We start from the raw sequence: 12,236 nt of genomic DNA on the forward strand, positions 1-12,236 counted from the left end.
GAGATTGTCTGTCTGTGTTCTGTGCTCTATTATGCTGTATGACAATGCAAATATATTATAATGTAATAATTACAGGTCACTCAGATCAATGGCGACTTTTTTGGTCAACAAGAAGGTTGGGTGCTACATTCCTGCCAAATTTCGGCTCCATAGATTGCAGAACTACCACGTGTTTTCTGGACACGTCTTCGAATATAGAAAAAAATGGCGCGTATTTATTATACCGCATTTCGCAGTAGTCTATTGTACGTGATCTCGTATGGTTAAAAAGGCAGAGAGAGCGAAATATCAGTCACTTCCCACGAATTTACAAACAACCACATTCCGGCCATAAAATGAACATCATATAGAACGAAGATAATACAATATGCGGAATGGATTTCATTCTCGCATTCGGAGTGCCCTAAAAAAGCCGAACGCCGACCGGGTAACGGGGGAGAACGGAAAGAAAAATGACGTCGATTTTCCGATCGCGGGGCGTAAAACTTTACTATCCGCCCGGGCAGTATTTATTTATGGAAATCCGAGATTGTGGATTAACCACAATAAAGAAGATGAAAGGTACGCGAGTTAGTGGCGCTGGCCGCTAGATGGCAGCGGCTAAATCATTTGCATGCGAATTGCATTTCGAACGTGGAATGTGGAATGTCTTTATACAAATAAATGCGTTTTTCCGATGGCCGACTTTTATGTGGCCGTATATAAAACTCTTCTTTACGTTCGTTCGCTAATAAACGTGATTTTGTTTGAAAATTGAAGGCCATGCCGGTGTTTTACAACTGGCAGTACCGAAGCAAGTAATAATACAAATTAACGAAAATCCCAGCGAACACACAAATACTGGGAAGAGAGTTATCGTCTGTGATAGACAGTTTTTCCAACCGTAATATATTAAAATTACAGTACAATACCAAATACATTGATTATTATTTTTATTGTGCAGAAAGTGTACAATACTATAATTCAATTTTACTTCAAATATGCAAAGAATACTATTTTATTTTGAAAGCTTAAAGACGAAAACTGTTTCTGAACTATAGTTTTTTTCAGAAAAAGGTACTTTAATATAGGCGCTCATGTGATTATTTCAACTCGGTCATTTGCAATTATTAATGTGTCATGTTAAAATTCTACATTTCAGTATATAGAGCGAGGGAGTTAGTCATTAATCATTAGAAATATAATCATTTATTACATTTAATTATCCAAAACAATAACAAAACATTCTTTAAAATAATGATGGTTATTTTAATAAAAGGATATTAACCATAAGTATGCCTTCGTCATATTCCAAAAGTTTGTCGAAAAAAGACGGTTAGTTAACGGTTTTACGATGATAGAACAAATATCGGCATTTTTAAAAGAAATACGTAATGTAAAACATATTGGGAGTGAGTAGGAATAGTTTAGAAAATACTGGAATCAGCAATAGAGGGGCGCTTTTGTGCGGTTTTCGGACCGATGCTAACATTACAACGAGTGGTTGTAAAAAAATATGAGCCGGTTACGTAATGCTTTGGTTTTTCGGTCTCGGAGGGGGTTTATCGTAACAATTACGCGCGTGCGGAATGTGATGTACAATAACAAACAGATTTAGAAAAGATTGTTTGTACAGTAATGTTGTTTATGTGGCATATTGTGAAAAACAGTTTTATTATATTTTGTAAGCTCTGTCGGCTAATATTTAGTTATGCCGCCACTGGAACAGTACAAGTTAAAAAAACATATTTATGTAGAAAAGTGGCTCTCAACCTGTGGTCCGCAGAGAATTTCTGGTGGTTTCTGGGGAACTCTTGGAATTCAAATATCTACCTATTCTAAAAATTCCAATAACATATGCAAAATCCGTGCACCTGCTTGCAAGTGTTTGTGCATTGTGTTTCTGTTATTAAAATAGATTATTGGACTTATGTGATAAAATCAACCGCCATCAGACGTTATTATACATTATTATATAAATAATATTTTTAGCGCTCCGCAAAAAGTTTCTCCCATTTTCAGTAGTCCGCAGGTAAAAAGAGGATGAGAAAAACTGGTATAGACATTAAAAAGTTTGTAGGCTCTAAAATTCCCTATGAACTTTGTCTATTGTGCTTTATTGATAAGGTGACTCTACTTTTACGTGTGGCTTTCAGTTTCAAAATAGGTTACATCCATATTTAGTAAGTCATTGGAAAATGCGCATAGCTAAATACAAATCAAAAACTATATTTAAAATTATTGATCATAATGAATATAATTGACTGTGAAATCTACCTACGGTTTTATACCGAGCTGGTTTTGGTTGATTATGGTTTTAATATGTAGAGAAACATAACCAATAAAAACTTTAAAACAATGAAGTAACTCACTTTAAAATGCCTCACGTTTACATATATCAGTGGGTCTATTCTATAATACACAAGGCTGATTATCGACCGCTAAAGTGATAAATATTATCACTTTATCATTTTAATGTGTTGGGGTATTATAATTGTTACAATTAGTCAGCCGTCTAAATAGTTGAAACTGTCTATCTCGTTCTAAAGTTAACACAGCCAAGAGAAGTGCTGTAAAACATAGCACTTATTGAAACAATTATAACTAATTTATTGTAATTGTTACAATAAGTGCTAATAATTCGATGCAAACCTACACTAGGTAGCTACCGTAGAGGCTGAAAACAGTCTTGTGTATAGAATAGACGCGCAGGAGTTGACATTATTTTGATACAAAAGAAAAAAATATGATAATTAGGGTGGTGGTTGAAGGGACCACTTGAAGAGATTGACATCGGGTTCTTTTTCAACTAACCTCAGATAGCATTTGTGTGATTTCTTCATCTGTCCTATTCGATCCAAGACTTATAAACGTGTTCTTTAGGTCGGCGTGTGTTATCAGCCCGTCTCTGTTTAAATCAAACAGGTCGAATGCCTGAAATAAAAATAAATTTGTTCATATATAGCAGCAAGTAAAATTAAAAAGTTACAAGATGTGATCAAAAACCCGTTGAAGATTTTCATTAAAGTAAACTTTGAAAGCTAATTTTATTATCTACCCCGCTAAAAGCTTTAAGTTAGTATTTTCTGCATATTTTTAAATGAAATTTTATAGCCATGAGTGGCGTATACTGCAGCAGGGAAACTATTTTTAGACGGTATGGAAATAAAAAAATAGAAAATGAAAAAGAAAGTGTGTAGCAGTGGCTAAGGGTGCTTAGGTAGGCTATAATGGTAGATAACTGAAAAAAGGCATGGGACAGTCTTACACTATGTATTTGTATAATATGAATGTTGCTCATATTTAGTATTGTATTGAATACAAAATATTATATTAATATCCCATTTATCAGTGACTAAGGGTGGAGGTAGGCTGTTAAATGTTAACTGACTGTCATAAATATTGCACACAAAACTTGGTCAGTCATACTTATTTTTTTTAGTTTTTCTTAGATCTTATTCTTATTTGTCCGGTACAAATCTTGTAATTGATTTTTACCTAACTTCTCGACTAGCTAAACTTTTATAATATATCAGAACACGATGCCAATGCATTTTTTTAAATACTTTGAGCCGTCATTAAGAAGAATTGAATTCATTTTTAGTTAATTCCTTTTTTATATGAAAAGTTATTTCGACACCATTATTGGTTGCTAGGGGGTCCTAGCAACTATATTATTAATAATATATACGTGCTTTACTATGGAAATCAATATGGAATGACATTTCATTATTCAGTATTTCTATTAAGTACATTTTGTTTTTGATCGTTTAAGCTAGTCAAGTCAAGTTTATATGATTCAACATAAAATTTAAAAACGTTGTCTATCAAAAGTTCTTTTTATCTTGTAATTATTTTCATTGAAATAAGACAACAATAAATTTACAGACGGAGTTGGTTAGTTTTTAAAATTAAATTAAACCCTGCGAAATCATGCAAAATAATAAATAATAGTGAAAATATATTTGTCTATCTATAAAATATCTAAAATTATGCAATTAAATCGTACATAACTTTGGTTATTTTATAGATAGAATAATATGACGTTTTATCTATTATGGTTTGATTTAGGCAGGGCTTAATGAATTTAAATAATGATGTGCAAAATATATACTTAATCCAACAAAGAAGACAAGTATGAATGAAAAAATGTGCAAAACTTTGTCGAATCGTCCACAGTATACCAAAACTATTATGGTTTGGTTGGGCAGGGTTTAATTGATTTTTAAAAAGTAACCAACACTGTCTGTAAATTGTAGTCTTAGTTCAATAAAAATAAACACGTATGACTAACGAAGTTTAATGTGCACTATTTATGACGGATCTTAACACCCTACCTCCACCATTCGCTACTGCTTTTTATAAAAGATATTATCAGAAAAAAAGGCAACAGGAACTAAAAAAGATATTATTAAAAAACGTAATGCCCAACTGGGGGTAAAAAAATGTACTGTCATGATAGTGGGGCGTTTTGAAATATATCGTAATGTAATTTATTTATTTATTTAAGAATACAAAACATTGTAGACATAACAAATTTAAAGTCAAGACGTACACAACATGAGATTTACATTATAACAAATAAAATATAATAATAATAATAACAGAAAAAACAAAAATAAATTAAAACATACTTAAGTACAATTTAATACAGAAAAATAAAATTTTTAAAACAAAAAACATAATTTTACACAGAAAAATAAAAGTTTCAAAAACAAAATTAAAAGTACGTCACTGAAAATGTCTATGTCTTAAGGGAGCGCATTTACTAATCTTGCACCCATCGCTAATGGTACCTGATAGGCTTGACACGAGGAAACGGTTCCGATCCAGCATAAATCATGGCTGCGACCACGTAGGTAATTGGCAGGCGCATGTAAATTCAAATTTATTAGAAACCATCCCTCGCGCTAACAAGCAAAAGCGTTTCAAGAGAAGAAGAGACCGACGAGATTCAAGAGAGTGAAAAGTAAGCATGCCTTGTAGAAAGGCAGTCGGTAAATAATCATTTGACTAATTATTGAAAGGAAAATAGTTAAATGTCTTATAATAAAGACATCATGTAATGTCATCATCATCATCATCAGCCTGAATCTATCCACTGCTGGATGAAGGCCTCTTCAAGTTGCTTCCACTTCTCTCGGTCCTGTGCATTGCGTTGCCACGTACTTCCGCAGAACTTTATCATTTCATCGATCCAGCGGCCTCTAGGTGTACCTTGTGGACGTTTTGTACTTCTTGGATACCACTGGATGACTAGATTTGTCCAACGATTGTCTCTTCTTCGAGCTATGTGTCCAGCCCATCTCCATTTAAGGCTTTTAATAAACTCTATTACATCGCAAACCCTTGTCTGCTTTCTTATCCACTCATTCCTCTTTTTGTCCTTTCGCGTTATGCCCAGCATGCACCTCTCCATACCACGTTGTGCTACTCTAAGTTTCTGGATCTCTCTTTTACTTAGGGTCCATGTTTCACACGCATATGTCATCACGGGAAGCACACACTGGTTGAACACTTTGCGCTTTAGGCACAGTGGATATATATATATATATATATATACAAAAATTAAACCACTGTGGGCATATGAGGGTCCGTTAGGCTTAAATATATACAGCCTCAGGTCTGATGATAATATAACACTAGTTTTTGTACAATACGTGTGTAATCGTATGTATGTGTTGCATGCGTTAAATGTTCGAAATTACCTGCAGCCGTTTTTTAATTATATTAGTTTATTATAATATAATACCATACACGTGTCAGTTGGTTATACAAGCAAGCATTATAATATATAACTATACAGACATATTATTACGTCGTTGGCAAATTATGATATTTTTGTAGAAAATAAAATAATCAATTATTTATTATTTAAATACGATAAAAGGCAATTAAAATATATTTTTCTTAATAAGAAGGAAGGCTTTAAATAATTGCCTAGTATGGATTCTTCGTCACTGGTTTGTAGCCACCTGTAAAAGTCAACTATTAGGGTGAAAAATATAATTATTTCGGGTACAGTTCGGTTATGAGGAATACAGCGGCAAACACATTTTGAAAATAACCGATATACTGGAATATTTGTTAGGTTAACCTAACCAAACCCAACCTTACCTAATCCAACCCAACTTAAACTAACACAAACTAACAAATAATCCAGTATATCGGATATTTTCAAAATGTGTTTCCGCTGTATTCCGCCTTATTTCGTTCTATTAAAATTTTCTGACAATCTAACTCGTGTTTCGTATTTTGTTATGTATCATAAATTTACGCAAAAAAAAAAATATTATAACAAGAAAATTATTCGTAAGACAACATTTATTTTGTGTGAACTTTTTGTTTTTGTGTAATTTATTATGTTTATTAGCAAACGTATTGGTTTATTTATACCTTGCCTCTGCCTCTCATTAGTAAAACATAACATGTATATTTTCAAATAATAATAATTATTCTGATCGTCAAATCAAAAGTCAACATTATATTATTGTATCAAAAGAAAATCTATACTTAAAATAAAACGGTAATAATAGAACGGGATGTTAGTGATTTCGGAGTTTTTGAATTATTATGATCAGCGTCTTGGCTATTTTTACGATACCTTAGCACAGAACAAAATTTTGTTTTTATATTTCTCTGTTCATTCCGTTATAAGTCAAAGTAGATATACGTAATACATAGTGATAAAAGTTTCATAGTTTACAATAATATAACACATTACTAATTCTCGCAAGACTCAGAAGACCTCCAAAGCAGAATGCAGGAACTCGCTGAAGAAAGCAACAAAGTAGGTTGAAAATATATGTAACAATGACGAAAGTCATGTTTAACTGCTTTGCGCGCCAAAGATAGATCCTCATCAATGGCACTCAGCTCGAACAGGTAAAAAGCTACATCTACCTGGGACAACAAGTGTCTATAGATGGATGTATATTTGATGAAATTGTTCGCAGAGTAAAGCTAGGCTGGAGTGCTTTTGGCTGCCTGAATAATGTCTTCAGACCTTCCACCAATGACATCCTTCCACTGTGCCAAACACTTCGCAAAGTGTTCAACCGGTGTGTGCTTCCCGTGATCACATATGCGTGTGAAACATAGATCCTAAGTAAAAGAGAGATCCAGAAACTTAGAGTAGCACAACGTGGTATGGAGAGGTGCATGCTGGGCATGACGCGAAAGGACAAAAAGAGGAATGAGTGGATAAGGAAGCAGACAAGGGTTTGCGATGTAATAGAGTTTATTAAAAGCCTTAAATGGAGATGGGCTGGACACATAGCTCGAAGAAGAGACAATCGTTGGACAAATCTAGTCATCCAGTGGTAACCAAGAAGTACAAAACGTCCACAAGGTAGACCGAGAGGCCGCTGGATTGATGAAATGATAAAGTTCTGCGGAAGTACGTGGCAACACAATGCTTGAAAAGGCCTTCATCCAGCAGTGGATAGATTCAGGACGATGATGATAATGAATACATTACTGTTACAAATATTAGGTTCATGCCTCGAAAAAAGTTTTATTTTTTACCATGTCCGATCCTAAGAAGATCATATGGGTCTCCACAGAGTAGAGGTTTGTATTACCATTTTTTATGACCCATTAGAGATCCATACTCTGACTTCATACATACATTGAAGAACAAAATGTGTATTTGCCAGACCCGGGATTTAAACGACCACGAACGATCCACGACATAATAAGCCGGTGAGTTAGTTGCTCGGCAATTGTGGGTTACATACTACATACACCTAATTGATTAAAAATGACGCACTTTCAAGAATCCATTAAGGGTGTGTAAAATTATAATATTATAACAGTGGAATGCCGAGACGAGGCACAGGTAAAGGAGTAAATGCCTGCATCCAACAACTTACTATCGATCGTAATCGACGATAATATTAACACCTTATATGACAGCGTAGGGTGTTTAACCAATGTGTGCTGCCCGTGCTCATGTATGCCTGCGAGACGTGGACCCTCAAGACGAGAGATGTTCAAAGGCTAACAGTCACACAGCGAGGCATGGAGAGGTGTATGTTGGGCATCAGGCGAAAGGAACGTAGGAGAAACGAATGGGTTAGGATGCACACAGGAGTACGCGATGTAATAGACGTTGCCAAACAGCTGAAATGGAGATGGGCAGGGCGCATTGCTCGCCGAAAAGACGGCCGCTGGATAAATGCCGTCATCCAATGGTACCCAAGGGGCACGAAACGGCCACAGGGTCACCCTAAAAGCCGCTGAATTGACGAACTGATAAAGTTCGGCGGAAATACGTAGCAGCAAACGACACAGGACCAAGTGAGTCGGAAGAAGCTTGGGGAGGCCTTCATTCAGCAGTGGATTGACCCCGGCTGATGATAATGATTATGATTGTTACAATAAGTCATCAAAACTGTCTGTAGAGAGGTGGTGTTAAAACATAGCACCTATTGTAACAATTACAACTAACTTATTGTAATTGTTACAATAAGTGCTAATACTTAGATACAAAAATATGTGAAACCACCCTCGATAGCTGCCGATAGCAGTCTTGTGTATAGAATAGATGCGCTGGACTACATATTGAAAGCTTTGTATTAAAGTTTATATGACATTATACAACGGTAATGTACATGTTTTATTTAATTACTGAAATATTAAAACTTATTTTGACATGGTTATAATGAGAAGATGGGACTGTAAATGACAATATTAATGCTCTAGTAACCGAGTGAAATAAATCAACTTTAAACTTAATTTCAGCACTCCAGTTATTCAAAATATTAAAAGCGCTTTCCTATTGTTATTTCATAATTTAATATTGAACAAACAATATCGCATAAACAGATGCCGGCTTAATATATATAAGAAAAACAGCGACGTTTTATTAATACATATATGCAAGAATGTTTTATTTATGTCATAGAATGTCCTCCCGTTTTCCCCTACTACTTTATAGTGCAGTGAACTGTCCTATGAATATTTTTCCGGTTGACCGTTTGTAATAAAAAAAGTATCCAGGGGTCATTGCTTTTCCGATAGATATTTTATTGACCGGACTATTTATGGCATGATAATAATGTAAAAGTAATTCAAGATGAAACATTTTATAGCAGAAGAAAGCTATAATCAATATTCTTACTATTTATATATTTAAATCAAGCAATAAAAATACATTTATGCGTGATAAATTTTTAACTGATTTAATAACCAAATTTTTACTTTGTCATTTTTTATAATATTATATTTATATATATATCGCACACTGAGATCTATAGGGTCATAACTGCAAATAACATGATCTTTAGTAATTTTAGTTTGAATGTAAAATACTTAACTACAATTTGATAAATTGCAGTAGACTGCCGAAAAATACGGCGGTCTAGGACAATAAATATTGTACCAAAGATGAAATATTTTTTAGGCAAAATGGCCTCATGTAAGATAATGCCTCTATATAGCTGTAAATTAAAAATTTAAATATAAAATAACCATGGATCCAATTGTGTAGAAGGCCACTGCTTCCAAATAGCAGTTATTGCCATATAGCATTAAAATAATTACAAGATAAAAAGAACTTTTTATATACAACGTTTTTAAATTCTGTTGAACCATATAAACTTGACTTGACTAGCTTAAACGATCAAAAAAAATTGTACTTGACATGGCATATTGATTTCCATAGTAACTTACGTATATATTATTAATTTAGTTGCAAGGATCTCAGACCCCTAGCAACCAATAATGGTGTCGAAATAACTTTTCATACAAAATAGAATTCAATTCAAATCAAATCAAATTTATTTATTTTACATTTATAATGAACATAATATCGGAACATGTTATCGTGTTCTGATATATTCTAAAAGTTTCAAATATTTAGCTAATTGGGAAGTTAGTTAAAAATCGATTGCAAGATTTGTACCGGACAAAGAACCACCGGACAAATAAGAATACGAGCTAAGAAAAACGCTGTAAAATAGATTTTTTTTCTATCGAACTGCATTCATAAGTTATTTTTGGGTTTTTTTGCAGTTATAACCCTATAGATCTCTGTGCGATATAAAGAGCGCAAAATAAATAAATGAATAAGGAAGCAGACAAGCATACACAATGTGATAAAGGCATCTAAGTAGATTCAATGGCAATGGGCTGGACAAGCCACCATTCAGTGTTACCTTAAACGCCCTAGGGGACGCCCTAAAACCCGCTGGAAAGACAAACTCTTAAAGTTCGGTAGATGTACGTGGCAACAAAGAATTAGGGGCCGAAAAGAGTGGAGAGAGCTAGGGGAAGCCTTCATCTAGCAGTGGATCAACCTTGGCTGATGATGATGAAATATGTAATATGATTTTATATTTGTTATAACACTACAAACAGACTATAGGGCCTAGTGACAGTAGTGCAGTAGTAGAATCGACACGATCACATAAAGCTTTTGGAAAATCACATAAATATATTGTGACATTACCAGGAATTGCACCTTTAAGCACTGAACCACGAGGGCCGTCTAGTGTAATGTAATGAAATAGAAAATATAAAGTATCCATGAAGCAAAAATAACGAATAATGTCAGTTATAATAAATTAATAAAGATTTTTATTTTTAATTACAGATAATTCATGAAATCCAACGCACTCCAAAGCCAAATCTAGTCATGCCATGACATGATAGTGTAAATTTAGATCGTAGTGTTAGTTTATTGTCCATACGTCGAGGGAAATAAAAAATCTTCATTTATTGCTAGTTTTAGTTGTGTTTGAAATCCGCGCCATTTTAACAAGACGTGCTACAATGGCGATTCACATATTTAAAAAGAATTGTGAGCTTGTCTTTTTCTATTTATATCAAGATTCCATTAAAAATGAAGCGTTTAGTTTCAAATCCCTCTAAAACGGTTTTTGAAAATTTTTGAGTTACATGTATTTAGATATTTTTGTTACTTTATAAAATGAAAATACCGTCAATACGTATGATCAAAAATTAGGGTAAATTTCAAAATCCGCTAAAATGGTTGAGTGTGCTTTTGAAATACCCCGCCAAAATACCCTTCAGAATGTTACGAATTAAAAAAAAATACATAAAGTTCACAGATTTAATAGCGAGTTTTTCTAATTTTTCTCAAAACTACCTAAAATCGTTTTATGGGCTTTCGAAACTAGGCGCTTCAAATGTAGCTTTACATTTACCTAGAAAACGGGTTGTCATCTCGAGCTCTGCCAATAAGTTAAAAATTAAAACCGTAACCTACCATTATAAATATGCTTTGATGTAATTTAGATTCAAAATAAATATGTTCTTAACCGTTAAAAAAGTATCTATTATCAACTATCTATCCCTCAAATCGAAATTATATCGAAATTCCTGTCATTATCTGTAATGCACTGTATCACAATGTATGTGTTAGTATCAATATTATTTTATAATAGATCAATGTAAAAATAAATCTAAAATGATCGTTGCGTCCAATTTAATATTGAGGCAGTCAATGCTAACAATAAAAACACGTGCCTGGATGTTTATTAACCCTTTCGCAGCCGCCATACAAAGTTCGCTTTAGTATGCATTAAAAGTGCTGCAGTAAATAGCAATATTAACCTCTTCAAGCTCGCGTAGTTTGTCGTCGGCAATTACTCTCAGCACCTCGCGTGCGTCCATGTCGGTTGCGTCGTAAAACATGCCGTTGTCGTTCTGAGGGGCTTGCTGAATAATTTCGGTAACACTTCCATCATCGTTCTCTTCGTTTTCTTCTCCCTGGGATTGGTATGCCTGCAAATCGGCATCGATTGGATTGCTGAAAAAATAATTATTCCATAGTATTCATATAAAAAATAAAATACAAAGTAAACTATGTGTATTTTCTTCTTCCAATTTTGAATTTGTACTAAAAATTAAGTTAAACTTTGTATACTTCGGATTTTGATGTTATTTTGTTTGATTTTTATTACTGTGATAAATATTTGTATTTTGACATGTTATAATGCCTAAATTTAACAATACAAACCAACCCACCCCGCACCACATTCGGTCTTAATTGAACGTATCACGAGGCCCTACGTTTGACGTGAGGCATCTTTCGCCTGGTAATGTCTAAGGAGCAGATACCCAAGACTGTGGTCGCCACGTTCTCAAGTGAGCTTTGACTGATTTTTCTGAGTTGATTTTATTTAATAAAAATTGCTATAGGAGAGAAAGGCACGGTGAATTAACATAAAATAAACTTAATTTAATTACATATATCATTATATATAATAAAAAAAAACCAAGCTAAATAA

At 33.7% G+C, this 12,236-nt stretch overlaps 2 protein-coding genes across 2 annotated transcripts in view; one reads left to right on the plus strand and one right to left on the minus strand.

The window, feature by feature from the left end:
* Window positions 1-12,236, plus strand: part of Sol1 (CUB domain-containing protein Sol1) — a 1,020,319-nt gene that overhangs the window by 83,910 nt on the left and 924,173 nt on the right. The window lies entirely within an intron of this gene.
* The window catches only part of LOC147073196 (uncharacterized), a 56,705-nt gene that overhangs the window by 41,060 nt on the left and 3,409 nt on the right, over window positions 1-12,236 (minus strand). Inside the window, exons 2-3 of the mRNA XM_085945582.1 lie at window positions 11,560-11,755; window positions 2,794-2,913 (exon numbers count right to left, since the gene is read on the minus strand). Of these exons, the coding sequence (XP_085801708.1) occupies window positions 2,794-2,913; window positions 11,560-11,755 (316 nt within the window). The remainder of the gene's footprint in view (window positions 1-2,793; window positions 2,914-11,559; window positions 11,756-12,236) is intronic.

This window comes from Rhyacophila brunnea, unplaced genomic scaffold (genome assembly GCF_057557595.1).
Source record: "Rhyacophila brunnea isolate RB1 unplaced genomic scaffold, BYU_Rbru_1.0 scaffold_18, whole genome shotgun sequence".
NCBI classification, from domain to species: domain Eukaryota; kingdom Metazoa; phylum Arthropoda; class Insecta; order Trichoptera; family Rhyacophilidae; genus Rhyacophila; species Rhyacophila brunnea.